This window comes from Rhipicephalus sanguineus, chromosome 1, assembly GCF_013339695.2.
Source record: "Rhipicephalus sanguineus isolate Rsan-2018 chromosome 1, BIME_Rsan_1.4, whole genome shotgun sequence".
NCBI lineage: Eukaryota > Metazoa > Arthropoda > Arachnida > Ixodida > Ixodidae > Rhipicephalus > Rhipicephalus sanguineus.
Window position 1 is genome coordinate 77664698 of NC_051176.1, and position 26679 is coordinate 77691376.

Sequence of the window (26679 nt, forward strand, 5' to 3'; positions counted from 1 at the left end):
TACGTCCGGCGTGCGCTCTCCCGCTGCGCCGATTTGTCCTGTATGGGATACAATAACTCGAATGGGCGAGAGAACGATTACAGAAAGAAAGAAAGAAAGAATGAAAGAAAGAGAGAGAGAGTAGCGAAGAGGATAGAAAGAAAGGAAGAAAGAAAGGGAAGAAAGAGAAAAAAAAACATACAAAGACAGAGAAAGAAGTAGACATAGACAGAAAGAGATAGAAAGAAACAGACACAAGAAAGCGATAGAAAAAACAGGGAGCAATGCATAAAGAGAGAGAAAGAAAGAGAGAGAGTGAAAGAAATAGAGATGGAGAAATGAAGGAAGAAAGAGAAAAAAGATAGAAAGAGCTGGAAAGAGAGAGAAAGAAATAGGTAGAGAGAGAAACAAAGGAATAGAAAGAAACAGAGACAAAAAAATGGAGGAGGAAACAACTTTTATTGAATAGAAGAAAATTAGGGCAGCTTCGCGCAAGTAGTGCCAAGCCTGAAGGAAGCGCGGAGCTGGCTGGCCTTTTGTCGTTTCTATTTATTTTACTCTTTGTTTCCTTTTCTCCCTTCTCTATTTTTTCTGCCATTTTCTGTCTGTTTGTATTTCTGTCTCTCTCTGTATATTTCTTTCTCTTTGTGGCTCTTTCTATCTTTCTTTCTATTTCTTCCCTTTCTCTCTCTCTTTCTCGCTTCGTCTTTCTTTCTGTCTCTTTCTTTGAATCTCTCTCTTCCGGTCTTTCTTTTCTGTCTGTTTATTCCCTTTCTTCCTCACTATTTCTCTGATTCTCTTTCTTTCTACGCAATGCTTTACTCTCTCCCCTCCTCGTCACCTTCACCTCCCTTTCTCACCCCCTTGCTATACTATACTATGCAAGGCTATGTTTTGCTCTACTAGCGTGCCTAGATAGCCGAGAAGTTACGATGCTCGCCATCGGATCGTGGGTGCGCGGGTTCGAATCCGGCCTCGTCAAGAAGTTCTTTATGGCCGAGAATGTTTCTTTTTCTATTTCTCTCTCTCTCTCTCAATATATATATATATATATATATATATATATATATATATATATATATATATATATATATATATCTTTGCCTCTCTCTGTACTCGTTCTCTCGTTCATGCGAGTTATTGCATCCCACGCTGGACAAATCAGCGCATCAGGAGAGCGCACACCGGACGTACACGTTCGAGGAGTCAAGCAGAAGATGAAGAAGAAGACGAAGAGAGCGCGCTGGTCGAGTTATCGCGTTGCACGCGCCAGAATGGTAGAGACCATTGATGAGGAGGATAATTTTTGGCGAACGCGTAACGGCATAACAAAAAGCATCACAGCTCGGCTGTAAGGACAGAGAAACAAGCAAGGCCGCCCAGCTCCGCTGTTGGTTTCAGCCTTTAGGTACACCGGCAGAATTCTCTGTTTTTCATTAAAGAGCTTTCTCTCTCTCTCTCTCTCTCCAGCCTTGCTCCACTTGCTCAAGCTGCACAATTTTAACGCGATAGCGTTAGAGAGCTCGTTTCGCAGAAATTTCGGCGTCGGCGTCGTTCGTTGCGAGAGAAAAATCGACGTTGTCTGTGAGCGAAAATTCGAGATAGATGCGAATAACTGGATAATAAAAAAAATCTTCGACCCGAGTGAGAATCGCAGCCAGGCCTTCTGCGTGGCAAGCAGGCGTTCTGAAAAAAAAATCGTCTTCTTTTTTCGCAATTTCTCCTACAGACTGTAATTTTATTGTTTAGTAGCCCATTACTGTTAATTTTTTTTACTTCATGCGTTCTCAGCCCTAATGGCTTGGGGTTGTTCGTAGGCACGGTAAGTAAATGATTGATTGATTGATTGATTGATTGATTGATTGATTGATTGATTGATTGATTGATTGATTGATTGATTGATTGATTGATTGATTGATTGATTGACTGACTGACTGACTGACTGACTGACTGACTGACTGACTGACTGACTGACTGACTGACTGACTGACTGACTGACTGACTGACTGACTGACTGATTGTTATTTTATTGGGTTATCTGTGGCTGACACTGTACTTTTAGCGGCCTAGACATTGACTTCAAGTGCATGCACGCGATAATTCATCTAGCCTTTAAGCTATGATTGTATACGGGCCATTGTACACCAAGTTTTCACGTCTTTAGCATTGATGTCCTTGCTCATCTGATCCCTATCAATATTTTCCCTCTGACACTCTGTGCAAGATATCAAGCATCTAGCTGAGCAACTTTGATTTAAAACGCTGTTCGCGGTTCTCACCGCATTCATGATAACATGTGCCGGCGCGTGTTTGAGAGAATGCATCTCTGAGTCTGAAGGTGCGTGTTGATAAACGTTTATCGCATCGAGTGACTGAACCTGAAATAAAGCACCTTAGATTTCTATTATTACCTACGTTTCTTACAGTGCCATTGGTTTCATTCTACCCGTTTAGCAGGAAAATTGAATCAGCTGGGATATAATCCGCGTTTTGTTATTAGATCATTGTTACCTTCTTCTGTTACGTCTAACGAATCCATAGAAAATCAATTCGACAAAGAGTAACTGCGCGCAAATTATGGAAAAAAAAAGAAAGAAACTCTGCCTGTCGACAAACAAGGCAAAACTTCCCTGTCAGAAAAATTAGAAGAGCTGCTCTTTGGACTAGTTGGTGATACAGGTCAAAGGCTAATAGCGCGGAAACGACGCAAAAAAGGAAGAGAAACGAACGTCTTCGTCTGTTGGTCCAGTTCCTCTTCTTTGTGTGTGTAGTTTCCGCGCTGTTAGCTTTTGACAGGAACGTTAGTTTACGGTCAGCAGCTTCTTCTGGTACGGGAAATGTCTCGTCACGACTCTAGCCCAATGCCAACCCTTTTTCTCGTCATTTAACTGAAATGGTCGCAATATGGATCGTTATTCTACAATTGCGTGTTATTCTTGCTATATTATAGTCGAGTTGATTAGTTTTGATTTCGTGTATAAAGCAGAACCGACTATATCACGACCGTACCCATAATTGCAGGCCAGTGTACTCAGGCTTAACGAACGCATTGGAATATATATTTCCATACCTGCAAGGAAACTTTCACGTGAAACGTGGTGTAGGGCACTGCCAAGACTTTTGTGGCTTTTTGTCTGCTTCTTAGAAAGTTGTCGTACTTTTTTTAATGGATGTGACTTTGACAGTGAGCTCATGCGAACTTCCTGTTGAGGCCTCCAGGAAGTTAACACAGCGCACTGATATTGCTACTAGAAAAAAACAGAAAACACGAACAGAGAGCAAAACGGCAGACAGGAAATTGAAACTTCATGTTCGGTGTTTTTTTTTAAATAGAAACGCGACTGTCTAGAGATATAAAGCCTTGAACAGCGCAACAGCAGATCTAAAGCCCTAATATATGCACTCTTGCTCGAGTTATGAGTGCGCTCGGAAGTTAGGCTTCCGCGCACGACAAACGCACTTTGCAAGGAAATATGAATATTTGTAAATATGCACACAACGTAGGTCAACGCAGTAAAAGAAATACAGGCAAAACCAGGTCATGTGTACAACCCTAACAACATTTTACCGTTAGCAAAAGGTTTTCGTACAAGTAAATTGCGCGGCCTTTTTTCACTTCTCTATCCAAGCGGAACCGATCGAACGAAAAAAATATATCAGCCCTTTTATCTCGGCAGGAGACACTTTCCCCTTCCTCACAGAAAGTTAAGTAGAGCGCAGGAATTGACTCGCAGGTTATTGCAGACGGGTTCGTATCCAAGTCCTGTTTTATTACGCAATATTTATCCCTACTATTATACCAGTAGTTCTTGCAGGCACTGCAATGACTTTGCTAGCCTAGACCATACGCTCTGGCGTTGCCTCTCGTTACGAGGCACGGACCAAATTAATGAGGACAAGTGGCTATCCGCTATCCAGAGCCCCGATGTCGGGGCTCAACTATGGGCTGTCCAGAGGGCCCACGATGCGGCGGTCGGGCTTGACCTGACTGTCCCAACGTGGGAGAGGCCCGCTGCGTGCTCATTCACGCACCTCAGGACTTTCAACAAAGTTTTGCATTCATATATCTATCCATCGATCCACGCATTCGTAGCATGAAGCCGCAAAGGAAATACAAATGAGGTTTTCCCTTTCGTGAACATTCCGCGGGTTTCCGTAGAGCTACTTTTTCATAAGCAGAGCTGAAATTGATCTTCGCATCCTTTTTCGCTTGTAGCTATGTGCAGGCCCGGAGCCATTAAACAAACAAGGAGTAACAAGTCAGTAGTAGCATGCAGACAGATGCCTTCTTGAAGGTCGCTTTCATTGGTGCGTATTTGTTGCGGGTCGAACAATATACTTGTGACATTTGAATACTTCCCTGCATGAGCTCTGTATTAAAACCTCCGCTTATGAAAACCTTCAATCTTATGCGATTGAAGTATCGGAACGTGCGACGATACGCTCAAACGTGTTCAGTTGCATGAGGCTACGTAGTCTTTGGTACACTACAAAAAACCTCAATACAGTACCAGTATTTCATTACGTGATTCTTTAAAGAAATTAGCAGGAAATTTGCTGTATAGGCTTGTTTAAAAATATTAATGAGTGCACACCATTTCCCGCTGCTGTAGTAAGCGCCAGGTGTGATCACCAGCACTCATTTGCAGTAGTAGATAAAACAAGGATCGGTGACACACCCTACTCACAAAGGTTTTTTGTTCCAACGCCGTTTGCCAATTATGACATTCATAGAAAACGTGGCACACAAATGGAGAGACGCCGGACGAAGAAGGCAAACACACAGCACCAACGCTTCTGTTGTGTGTTTACCTTTTAAATGCGAAGCATCTTATGGCGGTGGTGGTGGTGGTGTGTGGCGTGTGGCGTGACCACTCTTACTACGCAAGCGCAAACCCTGTCCACTCCTCCTCTCCACTCCCCTCTCCCCTTTCCCACTCTCCCCTCTCCCTCTCCGCCTCACCACTCCTCCCCTGAAACGCAGGCTCGACATGCCGAAACGCTGCTTCGCATCGCCTCACGGTCCCCTTTAGCGGGAGATGGGTGTGATTTTTTTTCGTCCTCCGTCTGTCTATTTGCGCTGTAAGTGTTCCATGAATATACATACCAACCAGCTCACCTAGCCATCCTGTTACAATTATTACAATTGGCTCACTTCCGCGCTCATAGCGTAAATACTATCTGAAAGGACACGTCTTCATTCGCTTGTAACGCAACGCTGGCGAACACAAGCTTAAATGGTCCAGAGATGAGAGGAGTGATGTTTGCACTTTTGACCACAGTGAAGACCTTTCTTCGTTTGGGTGGGGATGGAGAGGTGCTCTGTTATGCTGTTAAAAATGTTTCCGCATGAACGGCGAAATACTCTCGAATCGATGACGGGGACAACCGGTTACATAACCAAGGTGCCCTCGTCTTCGTCGGGCACACGATTTTTAAAAATTGATTTAATTATTTCGCCGCTTGCAAACGGTGGTCACAAACAACGATTCTGCGCAACGATTGCTTCTTGCTTCTGAGCAATAATGCCGTGGTTATGCGCTTCAGCGTGAGTGGAGAGAAAACTAGGCCAAAAAAAGAGCTCGCTTACCTTGATACAAAAAATGAGTGATACAGGAAACGTGGCGATGATGATGAGTATCGAGATTGTTGTGAGTATGTAGGCACAGATGTCCAGCCCTTCAGACACGGTGGCTGCGAGGGATAAGAAATAAAAACGGTTAGGGTGCATCATCACCTTCTCGTATAGTAATAAAGATTATTAAGTATACTATATTGGATACGACATTTCGTAGATTTAAATTTAAAATGCACTTGGCGTCACGACCACAAGAAAGCGCTGCGCCTCAGCTACCAGGCCAGAGACACATTAACAAAAAGTCCCATGCATCAGGGAATAGCAACTTTTAATTTTATATAGCAAAATGAGCTATAAAATACGTGGATCGGACGATCAGTCCTTTACAGTATTATGTAGAAGCAAAAGTTAATGCACTTAGCACCAGTCTACAAAATATCGCGTCGTTTTCTTTTTCGTAGGCCATATTACTCGAATGTTACTCATCTACGAGCTTTCGGCTTAAAGCGCGGGGTTGCCGTAACTGTTGGTAAGATTCACAACGTATGCAGATCTATATTTCGTGGTCCCATTTTCTTGCACGCATGTATTTTTTTTTTGCATTTACATTCACGAACGATACACTGCGCTATGAAACGTTTAAAATATTACGCCGGCGAAAAGAGTAGGGGGAAATTGAAGTATTGTTTTGTTAATTACAAACATGTGGGCAAAAACCGAGAAAAACAAAAACAAACAGGTAATCAAGCCAGTGAATGAACTTGAGAAATGATCGTTATGGTTTATTGAAGCATACCAATACTGAGAATATTTCTGCGTTTCAATAAAGCGGTAACACTAAAATTTTTTCTGTACTTTCTTGGGCTTAATTTTTTTTTATTTTGGAGGTGGCTGTAACAAAAAAAGAAGAAAAAAAAGAAACGGCAGGCCTGCGTATAACACGCAAGCACATTCACAGCATATGCTGGAGAAGCGGACTTCTTAGAGCCTGTCGTAAACTCTTTTAGGCCACTCTGCAAGTGCAGTTGCGAAGTAACCCGCCCACAAAAGTTTTCGGAACGTGAGCTCTACTTTAAATGCAGATTTCTGCTCTGTTAGTGCACGGCGCTTCTAACCTAGCAGGTAGTTGCGCAGGTCGCAAGGACTACTACAGGCAGGAACATCTATTTGGAGGCTATGTTCTCAGACAAAGAGGGAATATCGATTTTTCGGAAATTTTCCGTTCCGCAAACTTTTGGGTGGGGGGGGGGGGGGGGGGGCGGGGAGGGGTACCTGCCACGCCATCATTTATCGCCACTTTTCGAAGCAGCGAAGTGCCCACTACTCGTCTGTTGGGCAGTATGCGCACCTATGTAGCAGCACGCTTTAAGTGCGGCATGTACTAGCGCGAAAAATAAAAGAAATACGACAGACACGAAGAGATAGGATGTGTAGCGCTGATAAATGCTGCACTTATGGAGCACCAACTCGCCCGAATAGCAACCCTTCTGCACACTTTGTTGGTGCTGGGAGCAATGATGATGCATTAGGGTAAACCTAGGTTTGTAATGGGTGGGCAGCTTTAAACCACCCGCTCGTTACGCAATGCACCGCAGCGTAGAAGTGACACCAGGTGTGACACCTGGTGCGATAGCTGCCAGCGCGACTCCTCGCCCGATATGACGCTCCTACAGAGTATTTTTTTGAAGTGCAGTTTGAAGCACTGACGTGGCTCTGCTGTAGACTACTTGAAGATCACGGCTAACGCCTAGGTTCGATTCCGGCCCGAGCCCTGTGTGTTTTACAGCGAAAGCTGTGATGAGATCATTTCACCGGCCGTTTTTGGCGCCGTAGTTGTCCGCCGCCGCCGCCGCCGCCGGTGTCCGTAACCAGTATCGCTCGAAATAACAACAAAAAAAAACGAAATAAGAAAAAAATTCCAGGATGGAACGAGGTTCGAACCTGGGCCCTCTGCTTGGGAGCCCAGTATTCAACCTCTGAGCCATGCCAGTGCTTGAAACTGCTTTGCAAAAAGGTCCTATACAGGCTTCATGTCGGGAAGGAACCACATTAGCAAATGTAATATAGCGTGGTAGAAGAGTAAAATAGGCACCAAGCGTCGCACAACGCGAATTCTGTAACCAGGCGTCACACAATGCGAATTGTGCAACGAGTAGGTTGTTGAATGCTTCGAACCCATTACAAAGGGCTCTGCCATAATTCTTCATCGTCATCAGGCACAACATCCTTAAAGTGCGCATAATGCCTTACATGCATTTAGCAGGTACCAACGCTCTCCGTAGAATGACGAAAAATGGCACAGTGCCTGCTGCCCTACTTCTCAAAAATTACAATGATTTATAGCGTAGTGGGTTCCTCGCAAGTGCACTTGTATTGGTTGCCAAGGAAGCCCATAAGCGCATGATCCATTTCCTCGGGGTCTCAGTAAAGTTCTTCACCCCCCCCCCCCCGTCTCTCTCCCACGTCAACGTATGTTATACAGCATGACGGGAGAGGGAAATAGCGACTGGGCGTCACCCAATGCAAATTACATAACTGGTGGGCCGTTTAAAGCTTCCAACCCATTACAAAGAGCTGAGCCATAATTATTCATCGTCATTAGTCGTCGCGTCAACAAAATGCACATAATGCCTTACAGACGTGTAGCTGGTGCCTCGCTTCTCCGCAGAATGACAAATAATGGCTTAGAAGGTGCTTCCCAACTTCACAAAAATTGTGATTTATGGCGTAGTGGGTACCTTTCTAGTGTACTTGTATTGTAGCCCCAAGAGAGCATACAACGGGCTCTAGAAACGCCGCTCTTCCAGCTTTCGCTGTAACTGTGCTGCGGTTTCAGCGCAGGCCTGGCGTTTTTGTTTTTTTTCCCTCAATGTGCGCGTTTAGTTGCGACGGACAACATCGCCCCCCAAATCGGCTATTGTTGTAGCTCAAAACAGCTTATGCTGTAAAAAAAAGATTTAAATCTCTCGGATCCCTTTATTCTTTGCACTCTTAGCAAGCCTCGGCATTTTCCACCTTCATTCCGTTAGTTAAGGCAAACGAAGGTTTGTTGGTCAGGCCAGTTGCCTACTTTTTCAAGAACATGGATGTAAAAGAGAAACAAAACCCCCGCCACCCGAACCCCCGGAATTGTTCAGTTTGTATGTGTGTACATACAGTTTGTGTGACAGGGACACATACAAACACACACATGCAGATACATATATTCTGCACATATATATAGTCTGCATATACATGCCAGTATGGTATGGCCAATCACTAGGCAAGGTGGAGGCCGTTCCCCCCCTCCCCCTGCCCCTTAAAGATTAGTCGAGAACTCCTCTCCCCCCATACTTTAAGCCCTGGTCGTAAAACATTCGACAACTATAGCGTGTAAAGGCGAATTGGCTATCCGGTTCGTTCAAGTCTATCGTACGCAGTGCTATGTAGAAGTCTTCTCCGCGTAGCTTGCTTTTTTACTTTTGTTATTTCCTCATCAATCTAACAAATTTTTTTCATTGAGTTTGGAGCTGCTTATCAACCTCTCTTTCTCACTTTCGTTTTGTAACCTACCGACATGCCAGGAGCACGCAAAATACTCTAAAAAACGAGCAGGAAAAAAAAATTTGTTTCCTACTTCACTCGTCACGTGTAAACTGACACAGAAAAGTTTCGAAAGGGGGAGAGAAGGGTTTGTAGGAAAGGAAGCACTCCGCGTAAGGCACAGCGACGATATACGCAAATGTAGAGCGCGCTGTTTGCGCTTCCTCCAACGCGGTATGTATATATTTTTTTCTTAAACTTCGGAGGCCCCAGCGTGCGCGATCCGGCGCTTGCACGCTGCGCGCATTGACCCGTTTGGCGAAACTAATTCGCTGCCAAGTCGAGTAGTAGACGATACTCGTTTCTCCGGCCTAGCTTGCAGCCTCGAGATTTGCAAGCACCGAACAGCGGAGGCTGTGAGCGGAGAAGGGGACAGCGGGAGCAGGTCGGTAAACAAGCGCCGCCCCGGGAAACGGGGCCAACACTTTCGTGCCCTGCGCACGCAGGAAGCGCCGGGATTCACTGGGACCGCGCTGCGCGAGGAGTTTGCGCACCGCCAGAGACGGCGGGAGGGGGGGGCAAGAAGCTTTCGGTTTCTCCTGACCCCGTCTTTCACCTCTCCCACACTTCGCTCTGAACTACATTCTCAACGTTATTATTATAGTTTCTTTTTTTGTGCGCTTCATTTTCTAGTGTTCCGTATAGCTTGATTTCGCTCTTCGTTATACGTAAAGAGAGGGAACGAAAGCAGTGACGAAAATAAACAACAAGGAGTGCAGCGAAGGGGTGCAGGCGGTCTTCGACAAGGGCAACCTTTGCGTTCCGGGCCGGTGGGCAGTGGGCTGGAGGGCCTCCTCGCGCTGCCACCTAATGAACCGACCAGTACTGCCTTCGAAATGAGCCGCGAGAAGCCTCAGGTTCCCGCCCATTCCGTCTTGCTTGCCTGGTCTCAACGTTTTTCTCTCTATATACCTCACCCACCGACGCATCCGCTCTGCAGCCTAAGGGCGGGCTCACGCGTGTTTCCTGGCCCTGTGCTCGAACAGGAGAACCGCAGCCACGAGAGCTTGAGACTAGAGGGGGAAAAAGAAAAGGAAACCAACTCGGGGGGAATAAATAAACGCGGGGACAGATAAATGTATAAGAGGAGAACATAAAAAAGGAGATAAAAACGTGGCGGGATTCCAAGAAGGGGGGCATGCATTCGTTCCCCAATCCCGCATCGAGTGTCGTGGCCATGTAGGGATAGCCGATTCTCTCGTCGACTGTCCCAGCGGCCGAGATCGACTGATTGGTGCCCATTACGGGGCGAGCAGCTGCAGCAGCCCGAGCTCGTTCCATGTAGCCACGGGCCCCGTGTCTCGCCACATCCTACGACGTCTCGCTTCCCCGCTAGTTTTTCCCGAAAAGAAAAAAAAAAATGTGGGGAGTATACGTCCCACACACACGGTCATGCAGACAGGCGCGCGCCTAAAGGGCATCGTCAGCGGCCCGGCAGCAAAAAAAACAGTGCCACGTGGTGGTGCGGCCGCACGCGCGCACACCTCCCACGCGCTGCATGCCTGCGCTCCCTGCAGCCCTGAGAGCCTCGAAATTAACTCTTGCTCCGTCCCGACGAGCGCGATGTTCCCTCCAGCGAGGGACATTTCTCCTACCTCGTTTCATTCGCTTTGCTCCCTGGCGCCGCCATTCTATTGTGCTCTGGCAGAGAAACAAAAAAACAAGAAAGGTACCGCTCGGCGTTAAATGAGGACCCGAGTCCGTCAAAGTTGGTTTCCGAAAGTGCTCTCTATTCGGGGCCCACCTCCCGTTTCGGCGCATATAGGCGGGCACGTCCGTGAGCATTCCGCGCGCTCGTGTCTCTCGGTAATTGGATTTGCATGCAAGTGCGGCCCACCACTGCTCGCTATTAAGGAAGACGATCACGCTGTTTCTGGAAGGGAAGCCTGGCAAGTCCCTCGTCTTTCGCTGCCTCAACCCGCGCTGCTTTATACAGTGTGTTTCAAGAAATGTGTCCGAAAATCCTCAGAAATCAGGAAAATGCGATATTTGCTCGCTGTCGTCCCAACTGCTTTTTCTGAAGCGGCAAGCATCTTAAAATGGTTAAATACATCGTTTGGAACAGTAATTAAGAAAGTTAAATCAATTAACTTTTTAATTAATGAAGTTAGGCGGTTATGTGAAATGGGAAAATTGAAGTTCTTCATGCGAAGAACCCATTGCAGCTTTGAGATTTCGAAAAAGCGGCCTCTTGTAATTATTGTGGCGTAATGAAATTCAACGAAATTCAACGGCGAAACCGAAACTGAAGCACCGATGAGCTCAAAAAGCAGACCACCCGAATGACGTCACTGTTCAAGACAACGATTACAGAGGCGTAGTTCTTCCGAGTTCGCTAACGTATGTGCGCCATGCGTGCTGTAATTGCAAGCGCAGCGCGCACACCCACACAACGAAGTCGGTTGATGGTTGGTACAACGACGCTCACTCATTCTGGACGTCTCAGAAGAATATGGCAGTTGCGCTCTTCCACGTTTCGGTTTCGGTTTCGCCGCTGAATTTGGACGAATTTCATTATTTCACAATGCATGGTAATGGACGCTACACGCACAACAAAAGCAGAACGACAAAAACATTTCTTTACACGACAGTCAGTGCTTCCAGCCCCCTATTCGAAGCTATAGCTCTTTCTCTTTCTGTTCATCCTTCTGAACCTTTTTCTTACTGGCAATCCCTTAAATTCCACCGGGAGTGAAGGTATATATATATATATATATATATATATATATATATATATATATATATATATATATATATATATATATATATATATATATCGAGAGAGAGAGAGAGAGAGAGCTATTAAGGTTTCGCCAAGAAGTAAAGCAAAGACTATGGCGTGTGCGTCTGGGTTCGAGTTCGTCGTAAAGCGGGCCACAGCCGCATGTTCACCCGCCTCACACACCACGGTCTCCATCGACGTGACGGCCCTGCAAGATGCAGGCTGTGGTGAGCTGGCAAGAGTTGGATGGAGCATGGAGGGAAGAAGGTGATGCGGCAGTGACGAGAAGGGCGTCGCATCGCCGACGCAAGCGGCACGAACGTCCACGAAAGGCGGCGGCGGCCCGTCGCCTTTCCTATCGTGTCCTTGTCGCGGTGACGCGGACGCGAGGCTGCCGCTATAAATCAGTTGGCCTGATCGATTGATCGGCTCCGCTGAGGGGTGGGAGGGGGGAGGCGATTCTTTTTCACGGCCGCGAACGCAGCGCGCCTAGCGATAAGGCGCGCTGCCCCATCGTTCCCAGTCCACGCGAAAACCCCCTTCCTCGAAACTGCCTTATATGGGAGGCCCTCCTGCACTTCTGGCCACGCTGTCCCGAGCGCACACAGCCCATTGAATATATCGCCCGCCCAGATGTATGCGCTCCTTTTTCGAGATTTTGCATATCGTGCGTCCGCAAAGAGAGGCCGGAGTTTGGTCGCCAATATGGGGGACGGTAGAAGAGCGCGAAGGAGAAAGAGATTGAAATGTGGACAAGGGGCTTGGTTTGGAAAGAAAGAAAGAAAGAAAGAAAGAAAGATAGAAAGAAAGAAAGAAAGAAAGGCATGACCGCAGCCCTTCAAGAGACTGCGATTGAGTTCTGCATTTTTTTTAAGGAAAAAAAAAATATTACCTGTTACTCCCTTCGGTGAGCCCTGGCTTGCCACATATATAACTCACTTTAAAGATATACGTTAACTCTCCAAAGAGAGTTAACTCTCCGAAACTCTCCAAAGAGAGTATACTGACCCCCAAAAGAGAGTTAACGCGTATCTTCTTTCCGATATTTTCAAATCCTTCGCACATGAACGTTTGGCGCTTTGAAGCGTCAAACGTCAATGTGCCAACGCGTCCTGAAATGTGTGTTTTTTAAGTATTCTCGGGAAGTTAATGTGAATTTTCAAATGGGTAATTTTCATCCTATATAATCAAAGTGGAATCCATCCAGACACGACTAATAAGCAAACTAAAGCACTGCATTAGTCACGCACCTCCTGCTGTCGATTCAGCAACGAAACATGTCTCGAGGATTATTCTTGCAAATACATCAGACACGGCATGCGATGGGAACAAAAGGAGTACGAGGAATAATGAATGCCTCTAATCGTAATTATTTTAGGCTACGACAACACTGCGCAACACTACAGTAGTTATTTCGTGCTACTTAGTAATAGGGCTTGGGATAGTATATAAGGAAGAAAAAAACCGAGGTAATTGCTCAACAATACCAAACGCAGAAGCTTTCAGGCGAGAGGCAGCGACATACATATATGTATGCTAACTTCCAACTGATTTTTATTTGGAGTGAATAGCTTGTTCACAAACAACGCATTCTTGAGTGCAGAGGACCCACTAGCTCGAACCCTCACGTTGTTAAGTTACATACCGAGATAAAGGCAAGTCAGCATTGCAAACTGCATATGAGCAGACGAAGGGCTCATATATTTGCAATATAAACTCTGTTGTTACGTTCGTCAATAGCAGTACTCAATTCTCTTCCCAATATTTTACGTGGTTGATAAAAATTCGACTCAGTAAAGACAGGGCTCACGCAATAAAGCAAACCCTCGCGATGAGCCCAGAGAACGTTGCGTTATAGAGTCTGCGCACGACGTAGGTTAGTTAGTTGCTTCTTCTTATACGATATATATCTGAGGATAACCCGCGCGCTAAAGCTGCAAAGGAACTTGTAGCGATACACCATCTTCACATTCCTACGAACCGAAATAGCGATAAGAAAGAGGCACGCGCATGATATAACGCGCTGGTCAAACATAGAGCGAAAAGTATACAGGGAAAAAAAAAGAGTAGTACACACACAGGAAGAATAACGTCCATTTAGGTGACCAATGCGCTCTTTGGCCATACACGCATGTAGTGACTCCGGCCTCCCAGTCCATCATCTCTTACTTCCCTTCCGCTTGCCTTGTGTCATATAACTCGGATGCATTCGTGATCGGTTCCAAAAGCAAACCCAGGACAAGAAAGACGCTTTCTTTTTTTTTTTTCTCCCGCTACACACTGGGGCTGCCGAGCGCAGTGGGAAAGCTGGTCGCGCGCCGCTCTTGGCGTCGGTGTCAATTAATTCCATCTTTTTTCCCCTTCTTTCCGTTTCCCCTCGCGAGCGGCGGACATCTTCATTCATCCTAAACTCGGACGACTAGGCTCGTTGGAACTCCTAATTACATCCTGACCGTCAGAACACGAACGAGCCAGATGACTAATGGGGGCCCTATCAGAATGGCCGCTGCTTCGGAGAGAAGGGCACCGCTGCCTCTCAGTTTACGCCCGGCCACGCGGCCCAAACTCCGCGTTGCGCCCGCTGCCCAGTGGGGGCCTTGCCGCGGCCGCGCCCATCCCTCAAACTGAGCCGCTGCGGACAGCCGCCGCTGGAATCGACGACATCTCGGCGACACGGCGTTTGTTATAAATATCGGGCCCGCTGCTGCCAGTTGGCGCTGGAAATCGGTATCTCCGCGTGATTGGCGGTCCCTGCCCCACGGCTGCATCGTGACGTTCGAGCGCGACAGCCGTAACGACAACGAAAACAACCGCAAAAGAAGTTTAGTACAATAGACTTTTTTTTTCTCTCTCTCGTATCGTTTATTTATTCATACACCCCGTCCGAACTATAGATGAAGGGCTGTGCGACTCGAGATAGTCCTTTCGCCCGTGCTTTCCTCAACCTTACCAACTGCTTTGTTTGGCCTCGCGTGGGGGATCTTGCGTATAAGTGACAGCGTGCGGGAACACGCACGCCACATACACTACACGTGCTGTTCCGAAAGCCTTCAGTCATGACAAACAGTTTAATGTAGCCATGAACATTACATAAGAAATGTTCATAACCCTTTCACTTTCCTAATTTCTATTATTTCGACTTTGATCTCTCCCTGTGTCGCACTTCCGTCCTACCACCCGTTCTGCTGGCCACCGTTCTGGTGTCAGCTGCTGGAACTGAAGATAAATACAGTCCAGCCTGCTGCAATTTTTTTCTTCCTATTTCGTGATTAACACATCGTGTGTTTTGACGTCAATTACTAATAAACTCTGTTAGTCTCGGTTCTGCTCTGTTCTGTTGAAAAGTGGGTAAGAGTGGGTAAGTGGGTAAGAGTAAGAGAAAAGTGGGCAGCCGTGTAATATTGCCTTTTAAGCCGTCTTCGAAAGTCTGACGCCAAAGAGCATTGCGATCCAACAGTTTTCACCATGTGGGCTCTTTCGCAAATCTGCCGTGTCGATGGTATGCGGTATAATCTTTGATCAGTTGTTTTTATACGACACGGCAGATGTTCTAATCAAGGCAAAACTAAAATCAGCATCCCAAACAATATACATTGGCGTATACACCGACTTTTCTTTTTATATCTTTTGCCGACATACTGTTTCATCAGCCTTCGTTTAAGCTACCAAACTAATTGTCCATACAAGTAAATCCTTCACAACCATTCAGGTTGTAATTAGCAACCTTAATATTTAACAGATTGTTATTAACAAGTTGTTATTAGCGCCTTAATAAGATGCCTCCAAGATGTTATTAAGGCGAAAGCACCAAGTGCCTCATCAGACGCTGGCATTGAAAAACACGGCGTGTGGTGCAGAAACTCACGTGGCTTCTCTAGCGTGACATTAAAAAAACAGGGTTCAAGCTGGAATTGAACCCAGGCATTCAGCGTGGCAGTCAAGACTTCTACCAGAAGGCAACGTCAGTGCTTGAAGCTACTTTGGACAAAGACCCTGTACAGGCGTCAGGTCGGGCGAGAAGGTTACATGCATAATAATGCGTCCAGCGTAGAACCGCACCAGGCGTCACACCATGTGGATTACGTAACGAGTGAGTGGTGTAAGGCTTCGCACCCATCACAAAGGTCTCATCCTTCATTCACCACCACCATCATCATAATAATAATCATCGTCATAATAGTCACCATCATCAGCCACAGCATCAACAAGGTGTGCAGCTACGGCGTGCAACAAGGTGTGCAGGCAGTATAGGTGCGTGTATTGCCTTACATACGCGTACTCGGTAGTTCGCTAAAGCCTGCACACCTTTGAAAAAGGCATACAAAGACAAAAGTGCTCGAATGAGGTTGCTTTTATCAAGACCATGTAGAAACAGCTAGCCTCCCAGAACCATCTAAGAAGGCTGTTCGGTTTCTCGCAGGTCCTGCATGTGTACCCGTATCTTGTGCATAGATTCTGTCCAAGATTACGCCCGCGTAAGAATTTGTTTGCAGACGTCTGAATATAATCGCCTTCTCTCTCGTTAATTTTGCATGCACCAGTGGGCATGCGCTTTTTTTCAACAGTGGGGAAAAAAAAAGAAAGAAAATGCAGGCGTCTAGCCCCATTTATTCAAACTCTGGAACTCATTGTTTGTCATTTCTAATTCTACCTTGCTCATACTGCTTCCCTCTCGTAGATCACCTAGCTGTGCGTCTATACCGAGACAGCCGTGTGCGGCTCCGCTGCCGCGCTTTCCGGAGTGCGAGGGTGTGGCGCTGGGAGTACGGCAAAAACTTCCGTTCAGCGGCACGTCCCATTTATGCCGCGGACAGGAAAGAAGAGCGCGGCGCGAGCTCTTCGTCGGGCGGCTGTTTGCTCGGTGGCGCCGTGATGGATGGGCCGGCGCAACCTCTCGGCATCCGCGCGTTCAAGGGAGCGCACACGGCGGCGCTGCAGCTCCGAGGTTCGCATCCCCCGCTGCCGTTGTCATGCTCCCTTCTTCCGGCCGGCCGAGGATGGATTAAGCGGGCCGCGGGCGTCAACCGTGTATGCGGGCACAAGTGGCGAGGCGCGCGCTGATTGATTTCGCTTTAGCGGACTCGAAACGGCGCTCGTTTGGACGCGCGCGCGCGCGAGCGATGTGATTTATGTATACGGCACGGCGGCCGATTGTTTCTTGCTTCGGGGCCGAGAAAGAAAAAGAAAGACGCGCGCTCGTTTGCCGAAACGGACTTGCCAGATTTCACGAGCAGTGAGAAATAAAGCAGCGGAAATGTTTCTTTTCGCTATTTCTCTCTCTCTCTATCTCGCTGAACAATCGGGGTGAGAGGGAGGGGACGTTAACATTTTCAGTAGTACAGTTCGCAGATCCTCGAAGGGTTTGTAAGTTAGCGAACTGCAAGTGGATTTGATATTCAGAGCTGCAACGCTTGAAATCAAGTGGTATAGGTTCACGCGCACGAGTCGGTTCTGGGCGATTAGCTAAAAAAAATTAGGAGGAAAAGAAGATATGGCTCCAGACTACACTGAGGATGCTTTTCAAACTGTACTTACATCAGCTGACCACATTTGCTTATAACACGACTAACATCACGCTTGACTGCCGCGTGGTTTCACGATGAACCCTGGCGTGGTGACTCTCTTGTCAACGTAGGTCGAGTACCTCCGTGTTCGGGCTGGAGGTATTAGTGAAATATGTGTCACAGGAAATTCTGGGATTTTCTCCAAGCACACCAGAACTGCTCCTGGTGTGCTTGGAGACCTGTACCTGGGCCTGTAATCCTGGACCTGTCATTTCGTTGGCACTGATCAAGGCGGAACACCACTGCGGCGGTTACGAAGATAACTCGGCTAGCGCACATGTGTGCCTTCATATAACGCACGCGACGGTAGCCCTGTACATCAATGGTACATCAATGCCGCAGATGGTTCGACGGCTTGAGTGGGATGAAGTGAGGTCATTGAGCTAAGGGTGCATGTTACATTAATAAAAACTACAGATTTTTTTTTGAGGAGGTATACACGCCAATATTATTCCGGCACGAACTAACGGCGATGACTAGCATTTTTTTGGATCATCAATCACTCCATTTGAATTAGGACTATTTGACCCAACACTTCGGCATGTTGTGATTACGTACCATCAATCTGACACTTGCTAGCCAGGCATGTGAGAGTGCAGCATTTTGGGCAAGTTTGTAATTCATAACTTGAGATCGACATATTTGCACAGCGCTACGTGAACGAGGACGTATGAAAGGACACAACACTTTGGCTTTGATGCAATAGGTTTGTGCGTTTGTGCTGATGTGTGCTGGTGTTATCAGCTGTATATATTTCTAGCGTTTTCGCTAATAAAATTCAGTTGAAATCAGTGCCTGTGTTGTGTCCTTTCATACGTCCTCGTTCACGTAGCGCTGTGCAAATATGTCGATTACAAGTCACCAACTAGCCCATGCTGCCGTTCTCTCAAGTTACTTAACTTGAGCACGACTGCGCGACAAAAAGGACACGGGCAACAGAAAAGAAGGCACACCCAGCGCAAAGAGTATACACTATAAGCATTGGAAAGTAACCGCTCACCAATAGTTAAGGAACCCCCCCGCCAGTCAATGTTTCATATTGTTTCGCGGCAGTAAATTGACACTTGCTTAAGACATAAGATATAGGGGTGTACGAATAGTGAAATTTCATCTCGAATTGAATTCGAATCGAATAGTGCCGAATAGTGGCCAAAAATATGGAATATCGAATCGAATATCGAATAGTACGTACATTTACACGAAACGTGTACCGCCAGTTACAGCAAGACAAAGGAAAAATCAGGGATGCTATGGCTTGGTTACAGCTTTATTACGCTCTTGTTCAGAAGAGCATTTTTCGTCTGCTTTTATGGGCGAGCAGGCATGTTGATGAAAGAGCCGTCACTCCAGTTAGCAGGGGCACTCCTAACCTCCTAACGGCTAAAAGAAGGGGGTACGGTAGCTAGCTTTTTTTCCTCCTATGGTCGCGGAATACGGCTTCAATTGTGCTTCATATACCGTCGCGCGGTAGTGCTTTATCTCAATGGGTACTCAGGGCCCAACAATCTTCGGGCACCCGTTCACAGCAGTGCTTTAACTACGCGCCGGAACGATGGGAATTTTTGAACGAGTAGTGCGGTGCGGCAGTGACGACTGCACAGCGAAACCAAATTTTCATATGTGCATCCAATCACCGAGGGTTTCGCGGGCCGAAGTCGGAATGCATTACGGCGCCTGCGGCATACGCGACCGAAGTAGGCAAGAAAAGTCCGTGCCTTCGTTTCAGAGGTGAAGTTGTGAAGTGCTTGACAGTTTTCTCATGTTTCTTTTTTTTTACGTGTGGAAATTACATAATCGCCTTTAAAATAAACATGCGCTCGCTTTTGCACCAGGATATCGGTGGAAGTTTTAACGAAAGGCCTACTGTACCGATGTTAGCGTTAGTTTTAGCCACCCCACCCTAGCAAAGTTGCACCATTGGCCTTTGTCGCGTTTTAGATATTCGTCCTGTCGAATTATTCGAAACTTCGAATATGAGCTATTCGAAAGTTGAATCGAATTATTCGGTTAGGTATCATTCGATTCTAATTCGAAACTCGAATATTCGCACATCCCTAATAAGATACTTTTTCATGCTGGTTATAGAAATAATTGTCAAGTGCAATTAATTTTTGGGGGGTACTGGCGTAAAGGCCTACTACCCCAAAATATCTGCGTCCGTACCGAAACTGCGATTATTGCCACAAAGCGATGAAAGTGGCGCTGATGCGAAAGTACGTTGCCGCCATTTCCAAGCTTGGTAATATCAGTGTTCTCTTAAAAATCATCTCTGAAGCGGTTCACTCAGTGCGGCTTGGGTGTCCGTGCAGAAATGTAAGTGCCTGCCGCACTTTTCCGCATTAATTGGGTTGTTTTATATGGCGCTTGAAAATCTCCAATTCGCTCATTCTTTCGCGACCGACGTCATTTAAGCTCGTAGGTGTAGCACAGGATGCCCGTACTACAGTCGTTTCGGAACAAATGACGCGCACGCGAAATACTCTGCTGAAGAAAGCTCAAGGTCGGCTCATTTTATTCGGCGCTATTAGGCAATTTCTAGTCCTTGCGCTTATTAAACATGAAATAGAAGATAATCGAGGTCGGCCTATTAAAACAGTCCGTGCTAAACAAAGCTGCACCGATTGCCGTCTGCGATGATCGACAGCGTCTCTCTCATAGCGTTGATCTGGCAGCGAGCATCACGCGATGCTTATCTGAACGCTCACAACGCGATACTGCAAGTACTCCGAGAATAGGGCATCTCCGATTGTCCCGTGTTAAAATGTAAGCGCTTTGAGACATCAAAGACGAGGAAGCGCTACACAGAAGATAAGGTGCCGCACCAAACGTCTGCGTATAGTGTACGCTACGTTGTACGGTTGGGCAGGCAAACATGTCCTCCAGCCGATGTTTTCAACCTGGTGGTAATTTCGGAGCTAGTTTTAAGTTTGTTCGTAACACACCCGAACCATGAAATTCAGAGCACACCGTGCCGATTTTCAGGTGTTCGTATAATGAATCATATAGTGAAGAAAGTATCCAAAGCATTCGCATACTTTCTGTACTTTTACTTGTTCCGTCAATGAGCTTTCTTTCATGCATTTACAATGAAGGGCGAGCTGTACGCAGTACAGTAGAGTATATACAACGCATCGCCCTAATGCTTACGCGACAGTTTTTACACGTGGAAGACATTCACTATTGCTTGAAACAAAGGCGAAATACGTTTCCTGCGACTTGCGTTCCTCTGGTGACTATACAGATGAGAGCACAATGCATCCATTTCAATTTTATTTCCTTTCTCGCCGCGATAAGTGAGCGTTCCTTTGTTCGACGTGAGCCATCTTATCCCATCTCGTGTAATCCCGTCGGATTAATGGGATTTGCCTTCGTGTAGCATTCTATAGAGCCATTTACATTAATGCGCCCGAAACGTGATGCGCGGCGCCTCATTTGTTGCATTCCCGTAAACACCGCTTTGTGACTCTTTCTCTGCTGCTCTCTTTGACACATTGTGCATTCCTAAACAAAAGTTTGGTGACGCTGTTTAAGCAGCTCGACTGAATCCTGCAAACACACCTAAAACTACAACCGTTGCGTGACGGACGACAAGTTCTGTTGAGCCATTGCCGCAGTTAGAATTTTTTGTATAGCCTGCTCGAGACGGGGTTAGCTTTAACGGCATTGCGGCACTAATTAGAGGCTTGCGGGTTGCGGGCCAGACTATGAGATTTGCATCGCTGAGTATGGGCGTTGTTTTTCCTGTCTTTTTTTACAACTTCGCTCCCTGTACTCATTTTTATTTCCTTTGCATTTCTGTCTTTTTTTAGAACTTCGCTCCCTATACTAATTTTTACTTCCTTTGCCAATTTCTACAGAGCAGGTTAACCAGCCGGTACATAGACTGGCTAACTTCCCTTCCTTTTGCACTTCTTTCTTTGTTCTTTCTTTATATACCCACGTTTACGAATGCGACAGCAGAGTATCGCATTTCCTAGCTCACCGTGGTAACAATACATGCACTGCAACCTGTTTCCTGCAAATAAGTTTCGCCGGTTAATGGAGGAGAATACATATGTCGGCAGCCGTCTGGCTTTTTCGCTCTCCGCCGATGCCATAGGCCAGCGTTTACACACAATAAAGTGTTAACTTGTGGTGCTTGGTGCATACTAGAAGAATTGGGTAACAACGCAAGGAACGGGACAAACGGAATGAGACAGACGAAGCTGTGGCTATCAACCACAGTTTTTTTTTATTTCATGCACAGTAATTTATTGAGTTTCTTTTTGAAAGGGCTTTCTCTAGGCATGTGCGTATATTACAGTATTTGAATTCGCTTCGAAACGAATTTAAATTTTTCTGAATTTCGAAGTGTTCGACATGAACGAATAGACATGTATATAAACCGCATGCAACCCCCTGTAAAGGTGGGTTCACTGCTGTGGTGAAATGCTATACCGTGAAGGCACCTATCTAGAAAAAATCCGCACTGCCGCGAAGACCCACTTCAAGGCTATATGAACATATTACCCTCACATCAATTGATCATTTTTTTTAAGTTTAAAAGCTCGTTACACCGGCTTATGTGCTCTAAGTACAGTAAATTTTAAAACGTAACGTATTTTTCAGGTAATCACTTGCATTCTACCGAAAGTCAAATCCTGCTACTATTCAAAGTTGCTTCCACTTTCCTTTTAGCCAAAAAGAATGACATTTGCACATGCCTTGTTTCAATTAAAAAAAAAAAAAAGCTATTGTGCAGGTTAGTTGGGTCATGATGAATACGCTCATTTTTCTTTATATTATGTGATATATACTATTCGAATTCGATTCGAAATTATTCGACCAAAACACTATTCGCTTCGAACCTACAATTTACTATTCCCACATGCCTACTTTTTTTTTTCCCCTATGGGAGAGGAGCGCTTGTCTGTCTCAATCTGTTTGTCCCGTTCCTTACGATGTTACCCAATTGTTCTCGTTTACACGCACAGCATGAATCGACCTAATCTTCTCGATTTAAGCTCTCCTGTCGCTTTAAACTACATTCCCCTTCCAGCGCATTGCCATTGTATACGTGGGTGCGATACTCTGGAGTGGCAATGCGAAGCGCCACTTGTCGCATTCGCGTGAACAGTACTTGTGCCTTTCATTTATCCTTCATATATATTGTGGCAAATGCTACAGAACTTTATAAAGAAAGCTGTTACAGAGGGCGCTCTTGCAGTTTGGCTGAAGCGTTTTCAGACCTGTAGGGCAAAAAGCGCGCGAAAAGCGATTCGTGGCAAGCGTTACGCACGCAGAATTTCTGGCAGTACGGGCGGTTCGGCCGGTTTGCTGTGGTACTGCACCGCCGACGGTCCTTGGGGAACCAACGGCGCAGGCTGAGGATGTGGCGGCGGCTGGTGCGATTCCGTCGGGGCCTCGGTCCCGCCTGGGCGAGCACCAACACCAGCGCTTGAACAAAGCGCCACTCACAAACCATAAATGGAGGCCGTCCTTCTGCTCTCGTCATAAGAAGTGCTCCGTCGTTGCTGGCAGCGCCAACAAGGCCGGTGAGCGATTGTGCGAAGACGTGTTTTGGTGTGACCAGTGAATTGCACGGAAGTGCGCTTACTTCACGTTCACTTCCACGCTCTCTGTGGAAGCATATACTCGTAGAATGTGTGCACTCTGGTGCGTTGGAAATAATTACTTCAACGAGAGCGTTTTTGTCAAGGCATAGAAGAATAAAAAAAAAACTCAAACCACGAGGGTATGCGCTCGTGCTTCTGATTTGTACCGTTTCCTATTTGTCCATGTCTTAACAAAACGTGCTGTCGTTGTACCGACAATTACCAAACGACAAGCCTAGAAATATCTCCCGCGCAAGTTCAGATGCTACGTAAAGTGGAAAAGGGTGGGAAAGACACGTTATGCTCGAACAAGCGTTAGTGCGAGATGGTAGCAGCAGAAGCATAAATATAAAAGCCTCGGAGCTAATGTGGGATATACTTTAGATACTTTTCATGTGCGTGATATTTTAGAGCCACTACACCGTACCGAAATTAGTCTTTTTATCATACTTACATGTTGAAACAAAATCAAAATACATCCCCACCTATTTTCTATAATTAATTTTCAAAAGGGCGATTGCGTGCGTGTGTGTGTGTGTGTCTGTGTATGTGTGCGCGCGCGTGTGTGTACCCGTTTGCACGAAATAAATAATTTCCATCGTTTCATTATAAGAACGCCAAGCAGTTAAGACCCGAAGAAAGCTTCGACATCGACAAGAGTACCAGGAGAAAAAGAAAGGAAAAATCTACGAAATAAGTAGCATATATTGAAACAAACTACCTGTTCTGCAATAGGCGCAAGCCGGAGAGGCGTAAAGCTCATCGCGAAAGGCAAGCGATGAGTTTCTGGGGCGGACGAAATTGCAGGTAACTCCCAAATCGCGCATATTTCGGCGGCCAAGGTAGCCTTTTCTGCTTCGTTTTTTGCCCCCCCCCCCCCCCAATTCGCTTCTTTCCCATTATACCCTTTTGGCCGCCGACCTCAGTCAGGCTTTTGTTTCACTCCATGTATTTTCCTTCCCCGCCTTCACCGCGGCTCTATCTTAATGCGGGGGACCGATTCACCGCTTACCACGTTACGGCTTCACGCGTAGGCGGTGCCAGGGATAATACGTTTTGATTATGCCGCCATGTTTCGTCCGTTCGTGGAACGGGGCGAGGAGGGCATCGCCGCTGGCCGGGGCAAACCGCGGCTCATTTGTCTCGGTTAAAGCCGCGGCTCTGAGCGCACCCCCGCTTTGCACATGCGAAGCACGCGCGCTTTCCAACCCTGACACACCAGCTTCGCCTCGGAGTGCCCCTCTTTGTTCTTGTCCTCATACCCCTCCTTTCTTTGTATTGTTTTGTATCCCACCCCAGCTCGTCTGCAGGCACGCCGTCTTCCTGGCGCTTCTGTCGAAACGAACAAAAGCTGCGAGAAAATAGAGAAAAAACTAAAATGGCTTTCTAGGCCGCCTTGTAGAGCCCGCGTCCTTCGTTTCTTCAAGTGCCACCGTACGTTACTCTAAATCTATTTGTGCGAATCGCTTTGTTTCCCTTTCGAATTTCTCCCCTACGCTTCTTCCGATTTTATTCCAAGCGCCGCGTCCCGTTCCCGTATGGAGGCCCGCTTTTACCGCCGTACAGCGTAAAAAAAAAAAGAAAAATGCATAACCCAATCTCTCGCGCGTTTTCGTTGCTCGCCATTTCACCTGACAGCTTTCATTTTGCTCTCCCCGTATATGGTGGTCGCCGTGCTCTCTCTAGTCGGTATAGATAATATGAATGAATTGAGGGATCTCTTTAAAGCCGTCCGCAGGAGTTTGTGAAGAAGGCGAGAGAATATTACGCAGAATTTAAAAAAAAAATAAATAAACGAAAGCATTGAAACCACGGCAGCCACCACATGTAGCCATACACGTTTTCTAGAATGAGACCAGCGCGTCACGTCTGAAGTATATACAGATGGAGTGACGGAATGCGTGCTTTAGTGCAAGTGGAACGATGGTGATTGACATCTACGATTAATGAGGAGACGGACGCGTAACATACAACACATATTTGCATGTTGTTTAGACTGAAGCAGAACGGAAAGGCGAGCTAGTTGGTACTGATTCATAATGGTGTAATAGTAGTGCAAAAAAAAAGAAAAGATGAAGGCAAGAAAGTGAACACCACAAGCGCTGTTGGTGTTCACTTTCCTGCCTTCGTCTTTTTTTTTGCGCTACTATTACACCATTGTTTAGACTGAAAAGTAACCAGTCGTACACGCTCGAAGACATTTTATGCCGCTTGCCTACGACGCTGCAGCACATCAACGAGCACTTTCATTGCCGGCAGGCTCGAAAGTAGCCTAATTGATGTAAGGCAAGGCGCCCGGTGCTTAAAGTGTAACGAGAATGATGCTTCAGTCTGCCTGTCTTTTTGTTTTCGTTTTTTTTAAACTTGGAGGCTCCTCTTAGACCTCACTGCCTGTTGATGCGAGCACAAAAATGACGTATCATTACGTGGTAGGCTGTCGCATGTGAGGTTAAATTCTGGATTTTCGTGTGAACACGTTGTATTCGAAGCTCGCTTTGCGGTTGCATGCATGCTTCTCCTCTGTAACAATACGCTTAAGGCAACGATACACTTAAACTGCCGCACGTAGTTACACGCAGAATCTATTATATCTGCAAAGGTGATTTTATGTAATTTTTTTTTTAGTTGGCATGCCTTTATATATGGAATACGAGTATTCAACGCACGACGTATCACACTAGCATGAACCTGTCTCCGCAAAACATCTCCTAGTTCACAGGACGTGCAAGTGCACATGCCATTTTTAGACGCGCCAGCGTCGTTAGATAAGTTTATAGTGAGAGTGACGGTAAACGCGGTCGTCAAAGTGTAAACTGTTGATGCGGTGCGGGGCTCGGAGAAAGACAGCGCTAGATTACTCGTATCTTTAAAGCAAACCGCCACAAAAAAAAAAAAAGCGAGACAGATATAGAACGAACAGCTGAAGCCAGGGAAGGCGACGCTGTCACGCAAACAATGGTGCCGCTGTCAGTTCGCTGAAAGACCCCCGTCTTATCTCCGCGCGACATTTCGAAACATCGCCTCCAGCGCGCACATGTGCCGGGTCGCAAGCACGTCCAGCTTATTTGTGACAGCTATAGCCCCAAGTGTGCCGCAGCTCTGCAACAAAATAATAAAAGAAAAAAAGACGAAGCAGCTTCGTAATTGACAATTCTCGTACGAGAAAAAAGAAAACGCAGCTTTCGCTCGAGAAATAAAAATCGGGTGATCGAACCGCAGAATCTCCGGTGAAGCGGACGTAACCGACTTTGTCCTTTTTTTTCACCCTTATCATTGGTTATTTTCGTTTCGTTTTTCAACTCTTCGAGTGGAACCACAATGGATCGAAGACAAGGCAAACCCTGGCAGAAGCCGCCGAATACGTTCAAAAAGCTTTTGCTTTGAAGTTGTTGACAACTAAACAGAACGGAGGAAAAATCGCTAGGTGGACGGAAGGGGGGGCAAAAAAAAAATAATAAAGCGATATCGGAGCGAGAGAGACGGCGAATTCGGGGAGAATGCTTTTCGCGACGGTGTATGGCTAAACCCGATGCGGATCGAAAAGTGTGAACGCAGGAGATGCGGAAGATATTGCCCAGTTGGCAAAGCGTCGATTTCTTCCACATTCTCTAGCGAGGATTCCTTGCATAGCAGAATCTTGCAAGGGATAGTACGAATCAG

General features: G+C 46.4%; 1 protein-coding gene across 2 annotated transcripts in view; it reads right to left on the reverse strand.

Moving 5' to 3' along the window:
* LOC119393225 (band 7 protein AGAP004871) overlaps positions 1–26679 on the reverse strand; it is a 198146-nt gene that overhangs the window by 61366 nt on the left and 110101 nt on the right. For both annotated transcript variants that reach the window (XM_037660108.2, XM_037660097.2), the window contains exon 2: positions 5570–5673. In XM_037660108.2, the coding sequence (XP_037516036.1) occupies positions 5570–5673 (104 nt within the window). The remainder of the gene's footprint in view (positions 1–5569; positions 5674–26679) is intronic.